The sequence below is a fragment of the Urocitellus parryii genome, chromosome 7 (assembly GCF_045843805.1).
Source record: "Urocitellus parryii isolate mUroPar1 chromosome 7, mUroPar1.hap1, whole genome shotgun sequence".
Taxonomy (NCBI): Eukaryota; Metazoa; Chordata; class Mammalia; order Rodentia; family Sciuridae; genus Urocitellus; species Urocitellus parryii.
The window spans coordinates 162,217,509-162,242,073 of record NC_135537.1 but is presented as its reverse complement, the minus strand read 5'-3'; the positions used below and the strand labels follow the sequence as shown (position 1 = coordinate 162,242,073).

The 24,565-nt window shown below is 49.5% G+C and overlaps 1 protein-coding gene and 1 long non-coding RNA gene across 3 annotated transcripts; one reads left to right on the top strand and one right to left on the bottom strand.

The window, feature by feature from the left end:
• Positions 1-3,495: 3,495 nt before the first annotated feature.
• Positions 3,496-18,448, bottom strand: LOC113181508 (uncharacterized). The gene is made up of 5 exons (XR_013344039.1): positions 17,935-18,448; positions 15,361-15,501; positions 13,499-13,561; positions 13,171-13,194; positions 3,496-3,751 (listed from the first exon to the last, which is right to left on the bottom strand). It is a non-coding gene; the product is annotated as an uncharacterized LOC113181508 (long non-coding RNA).
• On the top strand, positions 16,123-24,500 carry Nr1d1 (nuclear receptor subfamily 1 group D member 1). Of its 2 annotated transcripts, XM_026386708.2 has the most exons (8): positions 16,123-17,646; positions 20,374-20,706; positions 20,973-21,061; positions 21,166-21,310; positions 21,624-22,264; positions 22,566-22,751; positions 23,184-23,394; positions 24,016-24,500. In XM_026386708.2, the coding sequence occupies exons 1-8, from the start codon at positions 17,616-17,618 to the stop codon at positions 24,213-24,215; spliced, it is 1,836 nt and encodes a 611-aa protein (XP_026242493.2). In that variant the 5' UTR covers positions 16,123-17,615; the 3' UTR covers positions 24,216-24,500. The 2 variants fall into 2 exon arrangements, with proteins under 2 accessions (XP_026242493.2, XP_026242494.2); XM_026386709.2 differs by lacking the exon at positions 20,374-20,706 and having other exon boundaries at positions 16,124-17,646.
• Positions 24,501-24,565: the final 65 nt, after the last annotated feature.

The window sequence follows — 24,565 nt, the reverse complement described above, 5'->3', positions numbered from 1 at the left end:
GCACATCCCCAGCCCTTTTTTAAAATTTTGAGTTGCTGAGTCTGGCATTGAATTTGCAATCCTGCCTCAGCCTCTCAAGTCACTGGGATTACAGGCATGTGGCTTCCAACCTACTTATTCTTGAAGGAAAAGCCTGTTTTAGGCTTTGACTGCCAGAGGGTCTTTTTTTCATTCCTCAACTCTGCCACTGTAGTGCAAAAACAGCCTCAAAATAATCTGTATGGCCATTGTACAATGAAACTTTACTATATGAAACTTGAATTTTATGTAATTTTCATGTCATGAATTATTTTAAATTTTCCAAATACTTAAAAATCCTTGTCGCCAGGTACAGTGGTGCATACCTGTAATCCCAGTGGCTCAGGAGGCTGAGGTAGGATTTCCAGTTCAAAGCCAGCCTCAGTAAAGGTGAAGCACTAAGCAACTCAATGAGACCCTGCCTCTAAATAAAATACAAAATAGGGCTGGGGATGTGGCTCAGTCGTTGAGTCCCCCTGAATTCAATCACTGGTACAAAAAAAAAAAAAAAAGAAAAAAAATTCTTAAACTGAACCTGATGGTACACATCATAGTCTCAGCTACTCAGGAAACTGAAGCAGGAGGATCACATGTTCAAGGCCATCCTGGGCAATTTAGCCAAAGAGACCCTGACTCACAATAAAATAACAAGGGCTGTGAATGTAGCCCAGTGGTAGAGCATTTGCCTAACACTGCAAGAGCCTGGGTTCAATCCCTAGTACCAACAAATGTTTACAGAAAAATTCTTATCTTGTGGGACAAAAAAAGATATTGGTCTGGACTTGGTCTTCAGGCTGCCCCCACTTGATTTAGAGATGGAGGAACTAAACTGGAGCCAGTCTAAGGCAAAATGGGGGAGTAGCATTATTTAGTACCCATTATGGATCAATGTTGAATGAATGACCTGTTATTGAAATGATAAACTTTCTATTTTGTGTATGTTAAAATGTACTTCCTTTTGTGAAAGGATAATAATAAACAGCAATTGATGGTGATAGATTTTTTGTTAGTTTATTTTTTGCAGTACTGGGATTAAACTCAGTGGCCCTATATCACTGAGCTACACCCCTGCTCTTCTTATTTATTTATTTGTTTATTTTATTTATTTATTTACTTGCTTTTTTTTTTTTTTTTTTTTTTTTTGAGGTGGGGGATTGTTCTGTGTTTGTACTGGAGATTGAACCTAGGAGCACTAAGCCACATCCTCAGCCCCTTTTTATATTTTATTTAGAAACAGGTTCTCACTGAATTGCTTAGGGCCTTGCTAAATTGCTGAGGCTGGTCTTGAACTCACTATCCTCCTGCCTCAGAATTCTAAATTGCTGGGATTACCAGTATGTGCCCTCATGCCTCTCTTATTGTATTCTTATCTATCTATTTATTTATTTACTTTTGTGGTACTGGGGGTTGAACCCAGGGCCTCATGCTTGCTGGGCAAGCACTTTCCCACTGAGCTACATCCCTAACTCCCCTCTTTTAATTTTTGTTTTCCTTTGTTTTTTTGTGGTGCTGGGGATTGAACCCATGCAAGGCAGGGCACTCTACCAACTAAGCTATATCCCCAGCCCTTTATTTTTTTTATTTTGATACAGGGTCTAAGTTGCCCAGGCTGGCTTCAAACTTGTGATCCTCCTCCTGCCTTAGCCTCCCAAGTACCTGGGATTACAGGCATGGTAGTTTTTATATATCCTTATTGGCAGGGCTGGTTTTGTGGCTCAGTGTTAGAGAACTTGCCTAGCCATGTGTAAGCCACTGGGTTCAATTCTCAGCACCATATATAAATAAGTAAAAGGTTTAAAAAACAAAGAGGAAGAAGAAAGGAAAAAGAAAAAAAGCCCTTATTGGCAAAGTAAAAAGCTGGCAATCCAACATCAGTCCTCAACTCCCTTCCACCCCTGTACCCTGGTGAATAGTGAACGTAAGATCTCTGAAATACAGAGTCCAGGTTTCACTGCTCCAAACTAAGCAACCCTACTTTTTCTCCCCCAAAACTAAAACTGGAACTTTTTGAGTTGGAGGTCCTATCTTCATCTCAAATATTAAGATAACCTGGATAAACCACCCCCCAAAACTGAAAACCTGAAGGGAAGTCTTCTGAGTAGGAAATTCTTCCAAATAGATCTCAAACTGGTTATGTCTGAACTAAGCTATGTGAGGAAATCAGGTTTCAAAGAGTAAAGGCCAAGAGGGAGAATGTGGAGTTGCTGTTAGGAAGCCTAAGAAAATGGTTTAGGACTCATAAATCAAGTCCCTAAATAGTCTTCTACTTTACCGGTAATGACCACTCCTTTTGCCCTCTGGCCAATGGTGTGGAGAGAGTTAAAGCAACTTTAACCACCCTTCCCAGGCTTAAGAAGAATGACAGAATTCCATGAACTCCATTCTTTGAAAGCAATGGCTGTGGTGTGGAAAGAGTATGTAGAGAACCCTCTTACCTGCCTGAACTTGGTTTTCCCAGACTCAAAAGAAAATTTAAATAGATCACCTTTAAAGTCTCTTCCAGCTTTATGACTATAAAGCTGTATTTTCCTGCTAACAGGGCAGAACTAGGTCTTAAAAAGCAGAGACTTGTTTTGGCTCCATCCCAGGGAGAGAGAATTCATCTGGGCGGCTTCCTGAGGCTCTTGGAAAGGTAAATAAAGACTGGAGTTGAGGGGCTGGGCTAATGCCAGCCACGAACGAAAGAGACCACAGCCTGAGAGGCCACCTTTCCCTTCTCTGGGAGGGTGGGGGATGGAAAACCAGTATGGAGCCATACGGCTTCCGGCTCCAAAGCCTGGCCGGGCTCAGAGCTCTTTCTGGCAGAAACTTTGCCCTGCGTTCCAGCAGGCCTCCGCGATCAGGATGCTCGTATGTTTCTCCCCTTATCCCCTCTGTGAGGGCCCCTCCGAGGGGAAGGCACAACTCCCTGTTGCCCACCCCGCACCCCCCCTTTTTTTTTTTTTTTAATAAAATCACAACTCAAATTTGGCTATTTTTCTGTCCCGAGGCCCCGCCAAAACTTTCAGCGCGTCCCGCCCACTCCACGTGGACCTCCCTTCCCTGTCCCAGCAGCCCCTGCGAGAACCCCCACCCCCAACACGTGATCAATTGTTATGTTTCCTGCCTGGGGCCTCCTTTTAGCTGGCACCACCTTAACGACCGAACAGAAGTGCCCCCTTCAGGATGATTGTGGGGCAGCATCCTGTGGGGTTGTTGAGGGCTGGAGTACAATAGAGGAATGCAGCTGCCTGGGCGTAAAGATTTCATATCCTCACAGTTTCCTGGCCAATCAAAGAATTACACAACTAAAAGATGGGACAGACCATGAGTGTCTCTCAGTGGTAGACAGCATGTTGCTGAAGCACTGGGTTCAATCCCCAGCATTCCTCCTCCCCACCCCAACCTCCAGAAAAAGAGACAGGTTTGAGAGAAGGGATAGCAAAGAAAACAAGACTGGGATGGAGTTGGGTAAAGTTTTTAATTCCCTAACTGTAAGTTTGTTACCTCTACTCTAACTCCATTTCCCCTAGAGTTCTTCATGTTGTTGTCAGAGAGCTCAGATCCTCCCATACCAGACAAGAGCCAAGAGTTCCCTAATTATGGGCTGAGTGATACAGGGCCTTTCCTGGGGTGGGTGAGCTGGTCCTGGCCTCCATCACCACCCCCTTCCCTAAGAAGTTCTCTCCGTGTAGATGACAGATTACTTCTAAAACAGTGTCTCTCCCTCTTCCAGTACTGGGGAACATTTGCCCTGGAAGGAAAGAGCAGGCAGGAGATAGTGTTAGAGGAAGAAGGAGTGGACTAGGCAGCAAAAATTAATCCAGTGGGAGTGTACAGAACAAGGGAGCTAACCAGGAAAAGCTAGAAAATAGGTCAAATGAAGCCAAAAAGAGGGAATGAGTTTGCTTAGGAAAATTTTTGACATAGACTTTGTCCATTTTCACCCTACATGAGATGTGGAGTTAAAGAGTTATATAGGGAGTTGGGGGTTATGGAACATGCTGAAAGGAATTGTGATGCTTAGAGGGGGGGAAAAAAGTAGGGTATAAGTCGAGTGGGGAGGGAAGGATAAATTTAAACTCGGAATTATCATGGGGCCATTTATCCTCCAACGTCACAGGGGTCATGAATAGCAGATGGCCCAAGAGCTACAAGCTTTGGAGCCCACAGAGGGAGAACTCATGGTAGACAAACAGCACATTAACTAGGGGCATGATAAGGAGCAATGCATGATGGGAGGATTCCCAAGGCACCGACTTTCTTTTTTTTTTTTTCTTAATATTTATTTTTTAGTTTTCAGCGGACACAACATCTTTGTATGTGGTGCTGAGGATCGAACCCAGGCCGCAAGCGCGCTACCGCTTGAGCCATATCCCCAAGGCACCAACTTTCAATGGAGACAGCCCCCAAAAGATCAAGATAGAAGACTGAGGACTCTGACCGGGACACTTGCTCTCCTATAACTCAGCATCTGTCAGCGCTCCCATTACCAGGTGCTATTTCCAGAGTTCTGAGCTTAGTGGGAAGAAAAGGGAGGGGCGAGGTGGAGGGGCAGCTGGAGATTAGATGGGCTCCTCCCCCAGCCCAACTGCAGTGCCAGTTTTTAGCCACTCGGGGGCTCCCGAGCTCAACCACAGCCCCAGAATAAGGGAATGAGAAAGTAAGCAAGCTATGGAGCCTCTAGAGGACAACTTGGGACGTCAGGGATGACCCTGAGCGGAAAGGTGACCCAGGGGTCACCTGTTCTAAGACTACAGACCCTTTGCATGGTCCTTGAAAGGCATCAACTCTCAGCCCTCCTCTCTAAAACAAAAAATACGCATGTCATTAGGAACTAACTGCCCACCTCTCAAGCTTTGTGGTCATTTCCTTCCCTGCTAGTTTCCTTCCGTCCCCCATTCTTATGGTGGGAACCATCCCCCAGCCTGTCGTAGTCCTGAGGAATGCTCTCTCAGGCTGGGTGCCAAGCTGTGTACTTTCTGGGCTTTGGGGAGTGGTTTGGCCAAGGGAAAGCCCTTTGGACAGGAGAGTCACCCAGTCCTACACACACACACCCCCACTGCCCCAAGCAAAAGGCTCATCTGTCATACTCTGTCATCACCAGCACCACCTACTTCCCCTTCACCACCATAGGATATCCTTGCCAGGACAAAACATCCACAACCTGGAGGTGGTGGGCATCCTGAACATTGTGGCTTATAGTGAGCTGGAGGGAAGGCACCTATTTGAAAATCTGCCTTCCCCAGAGGCTTGTAGGTGGAAAGAGAGATTCAGTTGCCAGATTCCTGGGTTATAAATGATGATTCATCCCTAAGCTCCTTCTGGATCCCTTTCAGAAGCTTTGTGTCTAAAAAAGTACCATGGTCTCTGTACAGGTAAGCCCAGAAGTGAGCGAATTTGTGCATATCTGACCTCCTCTCAGCCTCCATTTCCCCTAATTAAATCAACTGAGATCTCAACCCAATTTGTCCACATCAAGACTCGGGCTGGGGATGTGGCTCAAGTGGTAGTGCGCTAGTCTGGCATTCGTGCAGCCTGGGTTCGAACCTCAGTACCACATACAAACAAAGATGTTGTGTCTGCCGAGAACTAAAAAATAAAAATATTAAAAAAAAAAAAAAAAAAGACTGACGAACTCTTTCTGTTGAAGCAAATGAGTGGGTTTAGCAAGAATGGGGAGCAGACAGAAACAACTCTCAGATCTCATAAACAGAGACAAAGCCTGAAAGGGACCTCTGGCTCCTATCTAAAGGGTCACTGCTCAGAAATGTTTTTGCATTTGGGGGAGGAGACTCTTATGATGTTATCCACAAAGGCCCTTAGATAACAAAGTGAGAAATCAGTCCTGTGGCGCCCTCTGCCTCACAGTCCCTCACTGCCACTTTTGCAGCCTATCTGCCTGACGTCATCATCTGTAGACCTGTGCCAGATTCCCAAGTTCCTATCTTGAAACCTCAGCCCCCACACCCAGGGCCTAGGGGAGAACCAATGTAGGTCACTGAAGCTGAGCCTGCAGGGCTGTCTGCTCCTTGAGCCCAGAGCCTGTCAGGCACAGAGAGGAAGCCTTGAAGAGAAGCAAAAAGAGCTCTATGAGAATCAGAGGGAAAGAAATTCCTCAGAAAATGAAAGAGGGAGAAACCAGGTGTCAACGGGTCAGAGCTGAGACAGTAGCAGAAGCTCTGCTCCTGAGCATTGTCTGTGATGGGGAGAAGGCCAGAGGAGAGGGGCTGGGCATGCCCCCATCCCTGGCTTTTGCTCCCTTCTCCCCTGCTGTTTTGCCTGGGTAAGGGAACCCTTTGATCTGATGTCTGTTCCCTATTCTCCTGTCACTTTCCAGGCTCAGGTTTTATTCTCAGGAGTTTTGTGATCTGCCTCAGAGACTCTCTGCTTCCTCTGGTCACAGTCTCTGGGTCTCAGGAAGCTGGAGTAGGCCAGAGTTGTCCCCACCCCCTTCTATTGAAAGACTTTTCCTGCTTATTATCTGTTAAACACATTTTGCCCAGGGAACTTCCACCCCTCTGGGACCTCATTCCTTTTCTTGATTCTCCCTAATATTGCCTCTGAGATCCCAAGGAGTATGAGTTTGTGTATTCATATGTGCATGGTCCTCATCCTTTTAGTTACACATGGGGAGTCAAGAGTCTATGGACATATCTTAGCATCCCTATGGCCAGCAAAAATAGACAAGAAAACAATTTATACCTTGAGCCTCAAAGCTATTTAAACCACAGTTGGTTGTTCTAAAGGATATGCAGTGCTGAGAATTGAACCCAGTGCCTCACATATGCGAGGCAAGCACTCTACCACTGAGCCACAACCCCAGCTCCTCAATAAATGCTTTTTATGCTGAGTCAAACTAAATCTGATTATACTTTCTGGCTGAACTTTGAAATGAAGCCACAAAAACAGGAAAGGTAGACACATTCCCAGGTCCTGGTCTTCATTCCTCTGAGGAAACTACACCTAGATCCCTGGTTCCCAGACCTCAGCATGCATCATAATTACCAGGAGTGCTTACTAAAACAGATTGCTGGTCTCTGCCCCCCAGAATTTCTGATTCAGTAGGCCTGGGATGGGGCTGAGAATTTGCATCTTTTTTTATATATACTGGGGATTTAACTTAGGGGTACTCGATCACTGAGCTACATCCTCAGCATTATTTTCTATTTTATTTAGAGACAGGGTCTCATTGAGCTGCTTAGAGCCCCGATAAATTGCTAAGGCTGGCTTTGAACTTGAATTCCTCTTGCCTCAGCCTCTTGAGCCACGGGGATTACAGGTGTGCAAAACCACAACCGGCTGAGAATTTGCATCTCTTACAGGTTCCAAAGTGATACTGGCCCTGCTGCTGATGCTGAGAATAATGGTCTTAGAGAATTCCAGCCCCTCACTTCAATGTTCACCCAAGAGAGTCCCAATTTATATAACTCAGGAGGAAAGAATTGGTGAGAATAATGAGCATGTGACTCCTGCTTAGCCCTCCACCTCAGGGTGCTAAGAAAGATAGAGTGAGGGCAAGTATAAGTTGGTGTTGGACTGATTATCTGTGATATCTTTTTTCAAATAGTCTATTGACTCCATCCTTACTGAAAGTCACTTCCCCAAAACATGTTTTGCAGCAGCAACGGAGCATTAGGAATTTCCTGTGGCGAGGCAGCGCCAGTACCGGGAGGGGTGGAGGCAATGCTGAGCGATCGACCGCCTTCCCTTGGCTCGGGCAGGGCCACGTGCCCCACCCCCTCGCTTGCACATGTCTCCGCCGCCACCACCGCAGCAGCCGGGCTGTTTATGAGCGAGTTGTTGTGGTAGAAATGGAGCAGGCTGCACATGCCCGGGCCATGTGACCCCGGCAGCCCGCGTGAGCCTCCAGCCTGCACAAACACACTTGGTCCTGTCCTCCAGCGGCCGGAGGAACGGGAGGCAAGAGTGAAAGGGCACTGGGCTCCCTTGTCTCCTGGCCCTATATCCTGCTTCTGCCCTTTTGTCTCTCCTGAGCCACCAGGGAACAAACACCAGCAAGGAAACATGGTTTCTCCAGGCATATTCTCCTCCAGGCAGTCCCTTGGCATTTTATACCACCCAAAGTCCTAACCCCCCAAAGAACAAAGGGCCTCCCCCAACTGAGAGCACAGAGTCTCCCTCCCCAGCCCCTCCTGTTGATGTGCTGATGGAAGCCCAGAGCCAAGACTTGCTTTGCTTGCAGCCTGGGCTCCTCAAATCAGACTATTCTGTCCCCTCTTTCTAGGAAGAAGGATGCCACTTGTGCATGCAGCTAGTGCCCGCTCTCGGATTAGAACAAGGAGAATTTAGGGATTTGTGGGATAAGGGACTTGGAACAAAGTTCCTTTCTGCAGCAGTGGTCTGTCAGAGGACAGGAAGGGGGTGAGGAGGACCCAAAGGTGGGTCATGGGTAAGTGGGGGAGAACTGGAAGGACTTTTGCACAGATTCTTGTCCAGCTGGAGAACAAGTAAGTATGCAAAAGATAACTTCAACTTCCACCCATCACTTAAGTGTCTCCTCCCCCACACTTTAATCCCAGACTCCCACTTTAGTTCTCTGTTCCCACCGGTGGCCTGTGACCCTCATTCTGAGCAGCAGTGCTCTTGCTGGGATGGGAGACTGTGCTGGAGTCAGGCGGACAGTAGGTTAGCAGGAACAAGCAAATGAAATGAGCACGACCCACATTTCCTCATCGCACCAAAACTTCAGAGATCCTGCATTGCAGAGCTAGCGCTTTTTTTTTTTTTTTTTTTAATCTCCGCTGGGCCCCTACACACGTCTGCATTTTTGCAACCAGCACAGATTTTTTTTTCCAGGGTGCAAACTGTGCATTCTAATGAGCCAAAGCTCCTTCCTGCGGCATTGAAAATCTCTCTGGCAAATTGCTTCTTCCTCCTTCCCCCCTAATTTAGAAGAGCGAGAAAGATCCCAAATTTATGAAGTTGCATCCTCTCCCTCTCCTTCCCCTGCCTCCCTCCCCCAAGATTCTGCAGTCCTTCCAGCCCAACAAACAGCTGCAGATCAGGGGAGAGGGACAGGAGGAAGGAAAGTGAGCCTTGTTCCATGTTTCCAAGCAGGCTGAGCTGGCTGGTGGGGCAGGGGTTGCTTTTTTTTTTTTTTCCTGGGCCCATTGCACACCCCCTCTTCCCCTCCACATCCCAGCCAGTGTTTATGTAAGCCTCCCAGAAGCTTCACATGGCCCCTAATGCCTGCCCCAGCCTCAGCTCCTCTGAGGTCCATCCTGATCACAAGGACTATCATGAGCCTCTGGTCTCCACAGGAAGCTGCATAGAGATCTGCATAAGCCCAAAGAATAGGGAGATGCTGGATAAGGAGAGGGTTTGAAATGCATCTTGGGGTAAGGGGCAGAGACAGAGGCAGACATATAGGATTACCATCATCACAAACGTGTATACACAACACACATGAACATACAAATGCCCATACTCCCCTGTATCTCAGTCCACAGAAGCTCAATGTCATTCAGTGGTCAGACACAGGGGCCTGGAAGATGATACCACCAGTGGATTCCAATAGCAGCACAGCAGAGTGGACAGGAAGAAGACTTTGGCATTGCATGTGCTGGATGCCATTACCCTCTAACTAGGAAGAGGAGTTCCACGACAGAAAATGGGTCACCTGGGGCTTAGTCTTCCAATGCCAAGGACAGTCCATGCCACCTTTGGGATCCTATGATATCTGTGGGATCCTCTACTCTGAGAGGGGGATCATCCTTTGGTCCTTTGGGTTCCCCAAAGAATCTACTGGAGAAGCATTCTGTTCAGGATGGCAGCTGTAGAGATGCACTTTGCTCAAGCAGGTAAATGGGGAAGTCAGAAGTTCCTTCCTTAGGGTTTTGTACCCAATTTCTGACCCTGGTGAACTTCCACACTTTCAATCAGTTCTTAATATAGCCCCTGGAAGATAGCACCATGAAACTCTAATGGACCCCGACCTACCTTTCCCTTTATCCCCCCATCAGCTACAAACCCCAAAGTCTGAGGTTGGAGTAAGGAAAAGAGTTCAGATGCCTGCTTTGTTACTCACCTCTGAAGCAATCTATGTGGGAGATTTTTTTGCTACCTGGTAGTTTTAGTTTTTGCACCCTACTGTGGTTTCTTCCCAACTTTACAACCAGAAAAGATGAATGTAGGATGGAAAATGGGAAAGGTTTAGGGAAGAAGATGTGTTGAAGTTAAAAGAGAGGTTCTAAGCTGGGCACGGTGATCCCAGTGGCTCAGGAAGCTAAGACAAATGGATTGCAAGTTCAATGCCAGCCTCAGCAATTTAGGGAACCCTCAACAACTTAGACCCTGCCTCAAAATAAAAAATAAAAAGGGTTGGGTTGTGGCTCAGAAATTAAATGTCGCTGGGCAATTCAGTGAGAACCTGTTTCAAAAGGGGGAGGGAGGGGCTAGGTGTAGCTCAGTGGTAAAGCCTAGCATGACGGAGGCCCTGGCTTTGATCCCCAGTGTCACAAAAATAAATAAAAGAAAGGTTCTAGGAAGCTGAGATTCTTGTGGGGGGAGGAACAAGGGATACTGAACAGGTTTCTTCTGTTCATTTCACTTCTGAGCACCAGCCATCCTTGGGAAACACTGGGATGTTTGCTGCTCAGAAGTGCCCCCTGGAGCAACCAGTCTCTCTGGGAGGGACAGTGTTGCCAGTGGAAAGAGTTTGGACTTGGGGCCTGGTGTTGAATCCTAGCACTGCCATACTCATCATGATGTGGACAGTAGTAGTTCAAGAAGGGTTGGGGAGTATTCAGGTGCGGTGGTGCACACCTGTAATCCCAGTGGGTCAGGAGGCTGAGGAAGGAGGATATCAAGTTCAAAGCCAGCTTCAGCAATTTAATGAGGCCCTAAGCAACTCAGTGAGATCCTTTCTGTAAATAAAATATAAAAAAGGGCTGGGGATGTGGCTCAGTGGTAAAGCAACCCTGGTTTCAATCCCTAGTACCAAAGGTGGGCGGGCGCTGGGAGTTTTAGCCCTTTGAATAATCTCCATCAGCTCAGTCATTCTTCCATATGACATCTCAGTTTTAAGTACTATGCAAATATGGCTTTAAGACAAACCACTTAGCCTCTCTGGCACCCTGCACAAGTTAGTAAACATGTGTAAGTCTCAGTTTTCCCATCTCTAAAATAAGAATGCCACCTACAGCATAGGGTTGTTGTGAATATTAAGTGAAATAATATGCGTATTGAACAGTGTCTGGCATATTTTGGCACTTAATAAACTGGTACTTAATACATGTTTATTATTTCCTTTCCTTGGAAAGAATAGTAGTTAGATAAAGATAGAATATGAGGTACTGGGGCTGTGGCTCAGTGGTAGAGCTGCTTGTCTACCATGTGTGAGGCATGGGGTTCGATCCTTAGCACTGCATACAAAAGTAAATAGAGGCATGCTGTCCATGCCTACAACTACAAAAAAAAATTATTATTATTATTATTTTTTAAAGATAGAATCTGGGGGCTGGGATTGTGGCTCAATGGCAGAATGCTTGCCTCAAATATGTGACGCACTGGGTTTGATCCTCAGCACCACATAAAAATAAAGGCATTGTGTTGTGTCCATCTACACCTAACATCATCATCATCATCATCATCATCATAATATTAATAATAATAATAATATATTTTTTAAAAAGATAGAATCTGGGGGCTGGGGTTGTGGCTCAGTGGTAGAGCACTTGCCTAGCATGTTTGAGGTACCACATATAAATAAATAAAATAAAGGTTCATTGATAACTAAGAAAATATTTAAAAAAAGAAAAAAGAATCTAGGGTTGTAGTTCAGTGGTAGAGCGCTTGCCTAACATGTGTGAGGCACTGGGTTCGATTCTCAGCACCACATATAAATAAATAAAAGTCCATCAACAACTAACAAAATATTTTTTAAAAAGATAGAATCTGAGGTGAAATACATTCATAAAACCCACCGCCAATTCATACCTCACCTTCTTTTTCCCTATCTCCCAAAGAACAAGGTAGCTCAGATTTTATTACTCTTCTAGCATGTCTTAAAGTTCTCCCCAGACACTGAAGACTTGGGTGGGGTAAAGAAAGAAAGCTGGCCTTTTAGAGACCAGGAAAAGGATCTAGCAGGGCAGGGAATGAGACTCTTCCAGGTACACAGCTGGTTCCTGGATTTGGGGGCATCCCCAGGGTTTCTGTTCCAGGTTTGCATCACCTGGGCAGACAGGTTTTATCCTGGGCAATGGTTCCTTGGTGAGAAAGGAGGGGGATGGGAAGCTACTTACTGAAGTCTGACCTGTTTTCAGCATGGACGCACCCTCAGTCAGTCAGTCAGTCAGTCAAGCAGTCAGTCCAAGATTTAGGCCACCCAAGAGTTGCACAGGGCGTTGCCCTGTTACCCAGAACAACCTACTGGCAAAGAGACGAGATCTTGGATCAAATACACACCCACATACACTCACAGCATTCATACTCACATTCAAAGGTACAGTCTCACACTTACAATCATAGAATCACATGCAGACACACTCATCAGAATATAAAGATCCTGATCCCTTTCCTTCCTTTATCTCCCTTGTCTTTTCTAGAATCTTAAATGAGAGACGTATTTGGAAACACACATACACATGAAGGATCCAACACAGCCCCTAAATGGTGGGCTGGTCTCTACAATCCCAGATTCTGAGGAATCGGAGTGGAAGTGTATATAATATGGATCCAGGACTGTGTCTTGCTGAGCATGTTCATTGAGTGTGGTCCCTTCTTGGGCCACATTGGGCTATAGGAGGAATGATGTGTTTGTGCATGTATGCATGGCGTGTGTATGCATGTGTGTGTGTGTGTGTGTGTGTGTGTGTATATGTGTATAGAAGTGCACTGGAATGTCCAGCTGGTGGGAGGGAGAGGAAGATTGTATTGAGATACACCTGTTATCTAAAGCCAAGGTGAGGTCAAAGAGCGATTATGAATCTATTCCAGGTTCCCAACGGCCAGACAACCCAGTCTTCCCAACCCCAGTTTGTTGGTTCTGGGTCTCCTACTCTCTGCCCTGCCAGTAGCATCTAGTACAAAAAGTAGACTGATGGATAGACTAGAAGCTTCTAGAGACAAGGGTTAGCCCTGCCTTTCATTGTGTATCCCCTTCACACATTGCAGAAGGAAGACTCAGTCAGACACAGTAGTGCATACCTGTAATCCCAGCGGTTTGGGAAACTGAATCAGGAGGATCACAATTTTTTTTTTTTAAAGGCGGGGCGGGGGGGGAGAGAGAGAGAAAGAGAGAGAGAGAGAATTTTAATATTTATTTTTTCGTTTTCGGGGACACAACATCTTTGTTTGTATGTGGTGCCGAGGATCGAACCCAGGCTGCACGCATGCCAGGCGAGCGCGCTACCGCTTGAGCCACATCCCCAGCCCAGGATCACAATTTTGAGGGCAGCCTCAGTAATTTAGTGAGACCCTGTCTCAAAATAAAAAATAAAAAGGGCTGGGGAGGGCTGGGCACAGTGGTACACACCTGTAATCCCAGCGGCTTGGGAAGCTGAGAGAGGAGAATGGGGTTCAAAGCCAGCCTCTGCAACTGCAAAGTACAACTCAGTGAGACTCTGTCTCTAAATAAAATATAAAATAGGGCTGGGGGTGTGGCTCAGTGGTTGAGTACCCCAGAGTTCAATCCCCAGTACAAAAAAAAAAAAAAAAAAAAAAAAAGAAAGAAAGAAAAAAAAGAAAAGAAGGAAGAGGAAGGAGAAAGACCCCGAAGTTACTTTTTTTTTAGGAGGACTAGGGATTGAACCCAGGGGTGCCCCAGGCCTTTTTATTTTTTAAAATATTTATTTTTAGTTTTTTAGGTGGACACGATATCTTTATTTTATTTTTATTTGATGCTGAGAATCGAACCCAGTGCCTCACGCATGCTAGGAGGCGAATGTGCTACCACTTGAGCCACATCCCCAGCCCTTATTTTTTATTTTGAGACAGAGTCTCACTAAGTCCCTCAGGCTGGTCTCTAACTTGCCATCCTCTTGTCTCAGCCTTCCAAGTAGCTGGGATTACAAGCATGGACCACCATGTCCAGGCAAAACTTACTTTTTTTGCCCTATATGAAGTGCAGAGGAAGGAGAGGGCAGAGGTAACCTCTCTCTTTGGTTTCCTCCCTCCCAGCCTCTGCCTTCATACCTGACACAGACTGCAAAAACAACCCAGCTTCTTGCCAAGAGTAGAGTTAAGCCAACTGAATTTCAGCTCTTGCTGCCTCAGCCTCCTCCTTCTCACTGGCTGAAAACTCAGGGAGGGAATCTTGACCCCTGGCCCTTCTCCTCTAGAGAGAAACACTCAGCAACTAGCCAGGGAGTGGGCAGGACCACCACAGCCACAAACATCAGGGGGTCTTGGGCGGAGCCAGGGCAATTAAAGGGAATGTTTGCCAGTGGCAGGATTGGGGCCAGTGGGGAACTAGACATCACCATAGGGGTCCTGATTTTAAGTCCACCCCTGACAGATACCTGTGTTGGGGTTCTGGCCCTGGCTGTGGGGGAGAGTCAGGAGGGTTGCAGAAAGTGGACAGCACCAGACATGGTGGCTTACCTCCCAGCTTTCCCTCCACAGTCCCCTGGGAGGAGGGAGAGGGGGTGGAGGCTGAACTCAGAACCCAGTTTTCCTGAAAAGTCTCTTTCCTTGTTTCTCCTAGTCCCTCCCAATTCCTCCCACACGCTCTGCAGCAGCTTCCAGGCTCTGGGCCCTAGAGCCAGGTTCCAGGCGAGAGAAAAGCCCACTGCCCCCCCCCCCATATCTTCTCTCTCTCTCTCTCTCTCTCTCTCTCTCTCTCTCTCTCTTTCCTTGAGGGCAGGGGAACAAAGCTAAAGCCTAGGCTATTCTAGGGAGCCACTCTTCTGCTGGGAGTTAGAGGGGTCATTGGTCAGCTGGCTAGCTGCCAACCTCACTGGCCTCAATAGCCAGCTCTTTCCTTGGTGACCCCCCTGCCCCACTTTTTTCCCTTTCTTCCTTTCTTCCTTCCTTCCTTCCTTTCTTTCTTTCTTTTTCAGATGGGATCTCTATATGTTGCCCAGGTTGGTCTTTAACTCATTGGGTGAAGTGATCCTATTGCCTCAGCCTCCTGAATAGCTGGGACTACAGGTGTATACGACCACACCCAGCCCTTACTCTTTTCTCTGCCTCTTTGGCGGCTATCATGTTTCCCAGGTATCCATCATGGCTGCCCAAGGAGCTGCTTGTGGAGGAGAAGGGCTTCCTGCATGAAGAAAATCCTTCCTAGACATACTAGACCTGAGGACTTGGCAGGAGCAGTCGGGGGCTCAGGTTCACCAGGTTGCTAGAGAAAGCTCCCATTCTCCCTTATCCAAGCCTTTTGAGAGGACTGACCTCAGCTTGAGAACAGGAGCTCTTCTTCTTCTCCTTCTCCTTCTCCTTCTCCTTCTCCTTCTCCTTCTCCTTCTCCTTCTTCTCGGCCCAGGTTCGATCCTCAGCACCACATACAAACAAAGATGTTGTGTCCGCCGAGAACTAAAAAATAAACATTAAAAATTCTCTCTCTCTCTCTCCCCCCTGTCTCACTCTCTCTTTAAAAAAAAAAGAGAGAGAATGAGAGAGAGAGAGAGAGAGAGAGAGAGAGAGAGAGAGAGAGGGAGAGAAAGAGAGAATTTTTTAATATTTATTTTTCAGTTTTCAGCGGACACAACATCTTTGTCTGTATGTGGTGCTGAGGATCGAACCCGGGCCGCACGCATGCCAGGCGAGCGCGTTAGGGCTTGAGCCACATCCCCAGCCCTTTCTTCTTCTTCTTCTTTTTTTTTTTTGGTAGCGGTGGGGATAGAACACAAGGTTTTGTACATGCTGGGCAAGTGCTCTACCACTGAGCTATATCCCCAGTCCCTGGAGACTTTTTTCACTACCATGGTAGTTGCTACTCTGAAGGGAGTATACTGGAAGTTGCACATCTACCCATCTCTCTGATGTTCAGGGTGGGCAGATGAAACTAGCAATGGATACCTGACCCTGAGTTAATTTCTTTTTCTTTCTTTCTTCTTTTTTTTTTTTTTTTTTTTTTTTTTTTTGAGGTACTGGGGATTGAACTCAGGGCCTTGTGTATGCAAGGCAAGCACTCTACCAACTAAGCTATATCCCCAGATCCCCCTTAGTTAATTTCTAAGCTTCATTTTCCTCTTCAGTAAAAGGAGGGAAGATTAAGACGATCTTCATATTCTCCTCTGTTATCTTCTGCGGAATCCATGGGCCACCCTCAAGCACTGTGGGTGAAGGGTAGGGGCTGTCATTCTTCCTCCAGGGTCCAGCTTCACCTCTGCCCCATTATTTAAGGACCTCAAAGCACTTTCACCATGAAGTTCCCCTTGGTTGTCCTTTTTATTTCCCAGATAAAGGGAAATGACTCACCCAGAAGTCACCTCGAGTGGGTGGGGTGGTGTCATACAAGCAAACAGGGAGTCCCTAGGGATATCCCCACCTCCTTGACACTCTTTTCCCTTGGGGTGTTCTCCCTAAGGGGAGTAGAAGGGAAAAGGGGTCACATTGCCTTTCCATCGCAGACCTTAGCCCAGCAGCAAAAGCAGCTTAAGCTCTTGACTCCAGGGAAATCTCCCTCCCCTGTTTGTCTCTCTCCCCGTGTCACCAGTAACCTCAGGGCGAGGTCAGCCCTGCAATCACGTGAAGCTCTCACGTTTGCAAAGTTTGCAGAAAGGGCCTTTTAAGCTTTGATCTCCCAGGGAGCAGACAAGCTTGCCAGTCCCTCCCCAGGAATTCACATGCCCCTGCCATACAGGCTTTCCAAACACGCCAGCCTGACTCTTCAGCGCACCCCACCCCTTTCCACTTTCAGCTCCTCCCCGCTGCCAGCAAGCACTTTTGCAAAGCAGAAAGGGGAAACACACGCAGTCCGCCCACTTTGTCAGTGGACTACAAATCCCGATAGTCTTAGCGTGCGCAGGCGCACGGAGTTCAACGTGCCGGCTGTTGGAAAAGTGTGTCACTGGGGCACGAGGCGCTCCCTGGGATCACATGGTACCTGCTCCAGTGCCGCGTGCGGCCCGGGAACCCTGGGCTGCTGGCGCCTGCGCAGAGCCCTCTGTCCCAGGGAAAGGCTCGGGCAAAAGGCGGCTGAGATTGGCAGAGTGAAATATTGCTGCCGAGGGAACGTAGCAGGGCACACGTCTCTCTGCTTTGCGCCTGGGTGCCCCGTTTCTCCCATCACCTACTTACTTCCTGGTTGCAACCTCTCTCCCTCTGGGACTTTTGCACCGGGAGCTCCAGATTCGCTACCCTGCAGCGCTGCGGAGCCGTCAGGCAGTGGCACCCGGTGCACTGCAGAGACCCGACCCTCCTTGGTACCTTCTAGCCAGAACTACTGCAGGCCGATCTCCCCACACACATTATCTCTGCTTTTCCCATGCAAAGCAGACCTCCGTTGCCTCAGCGTCCTACCCTTCAGCAGGGCTGCAGTCCGGCCACCCTAAGAGCTTGCTGCAGGGTGCCTCGGATCCTGAACCTGAGCAGCGGGGTCCACTCCCCGTCCTCAGCCAGTGCCCCGGGGGCAAGAACAGCAACAGCAACCTCCAGTCTGTGTCAAGGTCCAGTTTGAATGACCGCTTTCGACCGGTGAAGACATGACGACCCTGGACTCCAATAACAATACAGGTACAGAGATTCCTTTACTACTATCATCCTACCTCTGTCTGTCTCCCAACTTCCATCTTACGCCTTATCACAAGAAGAACTTTGTAGGAGACTGGGGAATCCCTCTGCTCAGACATTTGCTAGCATGCTGAGGGGTCATAGGGTAGGATTTCCACAGCGGGTTGTTCGTTCTGGGAATGCACCCTGAAGCTCACCACCACCGCCACCCATCAGTCCCAAAGCTCCCTTGAGCCAGAAGGACTCGTATCCCTGACAAGAGGAAGCGGAGAGCGGGTACGGAATAGTGACCTGAAGAGCTTAGGGAGACTGGGAACTTTGGAGCAGTGTCCTGAAACGTCCCCATCCGTCATCCCCTGCCGCTGTGGTATGCCTGGCCTCGGAAGGAGGAATTCTCCTCTCTTTTTCTCCTTCTTGTAGTTTCCCCGCACGCTCCAGGGAATCAGAAGCCGTGGGGCGATGGGGGCAGGAGCGGCAGAGGGAATGAATGGGTCGAATCTCAAAGGGGAATCCTCAGTGACAGTAGGGAGCGGCACTTGAGGAGTCCGGAGCGTGGTGCTCGGCCCCAGGGAGGGCACCCACAGTGCCCGGGCTCCAGGAGGGCTCACATGGCCGCAGAGCCGGGCCCACGTGCTGCATTTGTTTTCATTCAGCAGAGGCCGTGGACGCCACCCCATTGGTTGTTGCCTCTCGGCCCCGTTACATAATGAGCTCCGCCCCCGTTGCTCCGGCAACGCGTGTCCCCTTCTCTCCTCCCCTTGGTTGTCTTGGCCCAGCGAGTGTTCTGGGCCCAGCCCACGACCCAGGACTGCAGGGAAGGGCGGAGGGAGGGCGGGGCTGCTGCTCGCGGCAGACGGGAAGCGGAGAGGGCGGGGCCTTGAGTTCCGGGGTTCCTCGTTGGGGAGCCACGTGCGATGGGCACACGTGGAGCTGGGACGTGAGGCCGGCTGAGGGCTGGGCTCCCGCCCCGCCCAGCCGAGATCTGGGTGAAGCTGGGCTGACTCACCGCCCCCGCCTGCCTCCTTTTCTCGCCTGCCTGCCGGCCCCCCTCCCCCATCACAGAGGCAGAGTAAGATGGAGCCACCCCTGACCTCTCCTGGCCTCGTGTTTATGCTCCCCAAAGGCACCTCACATCTGATTATCCTTCTGCTCGCTTTCCCCCCTCAATTCTGTTTGCATGTACTTCACTGCACTGCGTTTGGACCCAATTTCCTTATCCACATTCCCAGTTCTTACAGTTCCCCAAGCATCTCTTTCCTCCCTCCAAGCATGATCTTCCTCCACCTCCACCCATCAAGAAACAGTCCACAGATTAAACAGCAGCTGGCCTCTAAGGACTGCCCCCAAATAACTATAACCCAGAACCCTAGCTGAAAGGATATTGCTTTTCTTCTCTTACCCCCCCTTTTTTTTTTCCTCACAGAAGGAAAAACTGGGCAGGGGGCAGAGGGATGATTTCCTCCAGGTCCCAATGAAAGTTGGTTGGTGAAAGATCTAGATCTAGAATTAGATTCTTTTGGTGGGCCCCTCATTTCAAAGTTGGAAGGCTCTTTCGGAGATGGATAAACTGGGTCAAGTTCATTTACTACCAAATAAATATCCCATCCCCCACCTCAGTCCTGAAACTGTAGGAGCTGATCTGTTGTGCAACTACTTTACAGGGAGCTGTGTTCACCCTGACCAACCTTGAGCTATTTTAAGGCTGCCCTGCCCAGTTTAGTGTGTGTCAGTGGGTGAGCAAGACATGTGCCTCTGTAGACACGGTGGCATGGCATGTGTCAGTTGGCATGTGTCAGTTTACACGTGTCCTGGGATCCTCCCTTCTCCCACCCTACCCATGGCAGGCCCTGCTAGGTGCTTGGCAGAGGTGTGGCAGGCAGGTCACCATTTTCTCCTGAAACCATAAGAGCAGAGCCAGCTGATTATAATTAGAGTGCCAAAGTCCCTGAGTGGCCAGAGCGCGGAATATGTCACCAGTCTAAGATCTGGAAGGGGGAATTCCAGAGCCCCAGGCTGGACAATTTGTACTTCACTTCCACCTCCTGCAACTCACCGCTAAGCCCTTCCTGGACTCAGAGATAGAGTCCACTGTGACTCATCTCTTGGAAGCGGGGGAAGCAAGGCTGAGCTGGTTTCTTCCCTGCAATACCTTAAGAGAATTTGTCTCCCTGTTTTTGGGGGGTGGGGGGGCATGACCATTTTATTTTGACAGACCTCTGTTCTCTTTACTGTTAGCTAGCCACCCTTCTTGGTCTATGATCTCTATCCCTGGAATGGTCTTTGTGCAAGAAGTTAGAAATGGAAGCTGGTTTTTGTTTTTGAAGACCCAGCACTATGAATGGCTCTCTGCTACTTGTCCCATCCCTAGTTTTGACACTGACAATTAAGTCATTGCCTACAGTTGACATTTTCTAGCTGAGTATCTAGGGCAGGAGGTATGAGTTGACTACAGGCATCATGATTCACACTCAAGCAGAAATTGATTATATCCTGCGAAGAAAGGACAGTGCACTTGTTTGGCCATACTATGCCTAGCATGTGTTGGGGAGTTACTTATTATGACAAGATTAGCAATATCATGTCTGTGTTGGGAGTTACTAATGAACTCCAAGCTTAGGGATTCCACATGGCTAACTTATAAGAGGAACAGTGATTTGGGATGAAATTGGTGATGCCCTAGGATCAAAAATATGGCAGCTGACATCCCCTTCCCTTGTGTTCTCCTGCCAGGTGGCGTCATCACCTACATTGGCTCCAGTGGCTCCTCCCCAAGCCGCACCAGTCCGGAGTCTCTATACAGTGACAACTCCAATGGCAGCTTCCAGTCCCTGACCCAAAGCTGCCCTACCTACTTCCCACCATCGCCTACTGGCTCCCTTACCCAGGACCCAGCTCGCTCCTTTGGGAGCATTCCACCCAGCTTAAGTGATGACAGCTCCCCTTCTTCCTCTTCCTCCTCCTCATCATCCTCCTTCTATAATGGGAGCCCCCCAGGGAGTCTACAAGTGGCCATAGAAGACAGCAGCCGCGTGTCCCCCAGCAAGAGCACCAGCAATATCACCAGTGAGTTGATGTCCAGATGATTTGAGGGAAGGGAAGTGAGCCAAGGCTAGGTTGGGAGTTCGTTTTCATGAGACAGTTACTCTCAGGGCTTACTTTGGCCTCAGCCTGCCCCTGTCCAGCCCTGTCTGGTCATCTGAGGGGCCCTTAAACACTGGAGTGCTTCCTTAACTCTTCCCCTGCAAAATCTCCACCCTAGAAAACCTCCACATTTCAAGCCACTCAGACAGAAGGGCCTCTGCTTATCCACTGCCCATCTCTTCCCACAGAGCTGAATGGCATGGTGTTACTGTGTAAAGTGTGTGGGGACGTGGCCTCAGGCTTCCACTATGGTGTGCACGCCTGCGAGGGCTGCAAGGTGAGGCAGGTTGGGGGTGAGGGCTGGGGCAGGTGACACTCCTCTCCCAGAATACATAGGCCCAGCTTGGATGGAGATGCTCACTAACTGCCCCTGCCCTCCAGGGCTTTTTCCGTCGAAGCATCCAGCAGAACATCCAGTACAAACGGTGTCTGAAAAATGAGAACTGCTCCATTGTCCGCATCAATCGCAACCGCTGCCAACAATGTCGCTTCAAGAAGTGTCTCTCCGTGGGCATGTCTCGAGATGGTGAGGCAGCATTCTCATATCCTCCCCTTTCCCTCCACCCAAACCTTCTGACCTAATCCCTCCCTTAAGAAAAACAGTCCTAAACTGAGACACATGGTACTGTGAATCTCAATTGCATGGAGGATGCCCCTATGTTATCCTCTTGGGTAAACACATACTTCTTTCCCATCAATTCCTTTGTACTTGGAAAGATCACCTTGATGGGTGTGGCCTTGCTGGGTTTGGTTTTCCTCAGGCCTTTAGGGTCTGAGGAAGGAAGAGATGCATGTGAGTGTGTTGAGAACTTCCTGACACTGCTCTTATCCTGTCACAGCTGTGCGTTTTGGGCGCATCCCCAAAAGAGAGAAGCAGCGGATGCTTGCTGAGATGCAGAGTGCCATGAACCTGGCCAACAACCAGTTGAGCAGCCAGTGCCCACTGGAGACCTCACCCACCCAGCACCCCACCTCAGGCCCCATGGGACCCTCGCCACCTCCTGCTCCGACCCCCTCACCCCTGGTGGGATTCTCTCAGTTCCCACAACAGCTGACACCACCCAGATCCCCAAGCCCTGAGCCCACCGTGGAGGATGTGATATCTCAGGTGGCCCGGGCACATCGAGAGATCTTCACCTATGCCCACGACAAGCTGGGCACTTCACCTGGCAACTTCAATGCTAACCATACATCGAGTAGCCCTTCAGGCACCATCCCACATCGCTGGGAGAGTCAGGGCTGCCCGCCTGCCCCCAATGACAACGCCTTGGCCGCGCAGCGGCATAATGAGGCCCTGAATGGTCTACGCCAGGGCCCTTCCTCCTATCCTCCTGCCTGGCCCCCCGGCCCTCCTCACCACAGCTGCCACCAGCCCAATAGCAATGGGCACCGTCTGTGCCCCACCCACGTGTACGCAGCCCCAGAAGGCGAGGCACCTGCCAACAGTCCGCGGCAAGGCAACTCCAAGAATGTTCTGCTGGTGAGGACATGGGAGGGGGTGGAGAGGGCAGGGGGCCTGGAAGAACAGACTAAATATAGGACAGCTGGGTATTCCTGGAGGCTAAGTGTGGTGATATCCTCTTCCCAGGTGAGGGTGTCCTGCCCTGCAGTCTGGGCTCTGCCTGGGAATCCCTGATCTCCACTTGGCACCTGACTGCTATTATCCATTCTCCAGGGCCACAGCCCCTAGCCCAGGCAAAATCTGGGGCCTGGCCCTACTGGGAAACCCATCTAAGCCAACCTGGCTGACATTACCCTCCCCACAACCCTTCTTTCCTCAGGCATGTCCCATGAACATGTATCCCCACGGACGCAGTGGCCGAACTGTGCAGGAGATCTGGGAAGATTTCTCCATGAGCTTCACCCCCGCTGTGCGGGAGGTAGTAGAGTTTGCCAAGCACATCCCTGGCTTCCGTGACCTTTCTCAGCATGACCAGGTCACCCTGCTCAAGGCCGGTACCTTTGAGGTGAGTGATGTTTTGTGCTCCCTGCTCTTAAGCTTGGGAAAGATCCAGCAGAATGGCTTGATATCTGGGGTGAGCAGGGGCTCTGAAAGGCTCTGGAATCCCAGAATCTGATAGAGGGGCAGAACCCTCCCATGTCCACCTCTGGATGGCTGGAACTTCTTTCATCCCAGCCGGCATCTAATTGTCACCCATTACATGAAAAGTGCTACCTCCATTCTAGATGTGAGCAAATTAACTGGTGAAGTACCTATTCCAAAGCCAGTGGGATGCTCCCAGTGTTTCCACCTGCCCCCTCCCACGGCATTGCCCATTCAGAAACAACCCTCCCACCCTGAGAAACATAGGGCAGTACCACTAAACCCTTTGGCCAACTTCTGGGGTGTTTTGCACTTGCTTCTCCCACCTAACCCAGGATGACGGTCCTCCCTTCAGGTGCTGATGGTGCGCTTTGCATCACTGTTCAACGTGAAGGACCAGACAGTGATGTTCCTGAGCCGTACCACCTACAGCCTGCAGGAGCTTGGTGCCATGGGCATGGGAGACCTGCTCAATGCCATGTTCGACTTTAGCGAGAAGCTCAACTCCTTGGCGCTTACTGAGGAGGAGCTGGGCCTCTTTACCGCGGTGGTGCTTGTCTCTGCGGGTAGGTCAAGCTCTCGCCTAACCCGGGAGGAGGCAGACGCAGTTCAATTCAACACACCTTTTATGGAGTACCTACTCTATGCCAGGCCCTGCACAGGGCACTGGGGATACAGACATGATTCAGACACAGTCTAGCTTGGGAAACAGACTCATGCCCGACTAATTATAAAACAGTGAGACAAGTGTCACAGTAAAAGCATGAATCAAGGAAGCACAGACAACTATTTCTGCCTGGGGGAGCTGGGGAAGGAGTGACACTTGAGTGGGGTCTCAAAGGACAAGTAAGATGTTGCCAGGCAGAGAAAGGGGGAAGGGCATCCCAGGCAGAGGGAACTACAGAGCAAAAAGCAAGGGAGCCTGGCCACACATGGCCTTTTCAGGGGAGGAGAGTGGTCTTGTAGGATGGGAGGTGGCCAGCCTGCCAGCCGTGCTCCCAGCATTCAGGCACCCCCTGCTCTTGGGCGGAGGCCTGGAAGGAGTTGTGCCGCTCCTTTTCCTTCCCCACGGGCCCTCAGAGGGGCTTCAGGGAGAGGCTGCCTTGCCTGCCAGGTCCTCGCAGACCTCCGGTTCCTCGTCAGAGGAGCTCAGGGAGCCTGCCTCACTGCTGTCGTCTTCCCCACAGACCGCTCGGGCATGGAGAATTCCGCTTCGGTGGAGCAGCTCCAGGAGACGCTGCTGCGGGCTCTTCGGGCTCTGGTGCTGAAGAACCGGCCCTCGGAGACTTCCCGCTTCACCAAGCTGCTGCTCAAGCTGCCGGACCTGCGGACCCTGAACAACATGCATTCCGAGAAGCTGCTGTCCTTCCGGGTGGACGCCCAGTGACCCGCCCGGCCGGCCTTCTGCCGCTGCCCCCTTGTACAGAATCGAACTCTGCACTTCTCTCTCCTTTACGAGACGAAAAGGAAAAGCAAACCAGAATCTTATTTATATTGTTATAAAATATTCCAAGATGAGCCTCTGGCCCCCTGAGCCTTCTTGTAAATACCTGCTCCCTCCCCCATCACCATGCTTCCCATCCTCCCCTATTTAAACCACTCTCACTTTCCCACCCTTCTCTGGCCCCCCATTTGTTCTGTTCCTGTCTCAAATCCAATAGTTCACAGCTGAGCTGGCTTCTGTGGTGTGTGCTCGTTTGGGGGCTGGGGTGGGACTATTGCCAAGGCTTGGGGGGG

Bases quoted from the DNA above. Each gene is read 5' to 3' on its own strand.
- Nr1d1 (XM_026386708.2), top strand. From the start codon at position 17,616: ATGACGACCCTGGACTCCAATAACAATACAG. The intron at 21,311-21,623 runs GTGAGGCAGCAT...ATCCTGTCACAG, and splicing joins CGTGGGCATGTCTCGAGATG to CTGTGCGTTTTGGGCGCATC. The intron at 22,265-22,565 runs GTGAGGACATGG...TTCTTTCCTCAG, and splicing joins ACTCCAAGAATGTTCTGCTG to GCATGTCCCATGAACATGTA.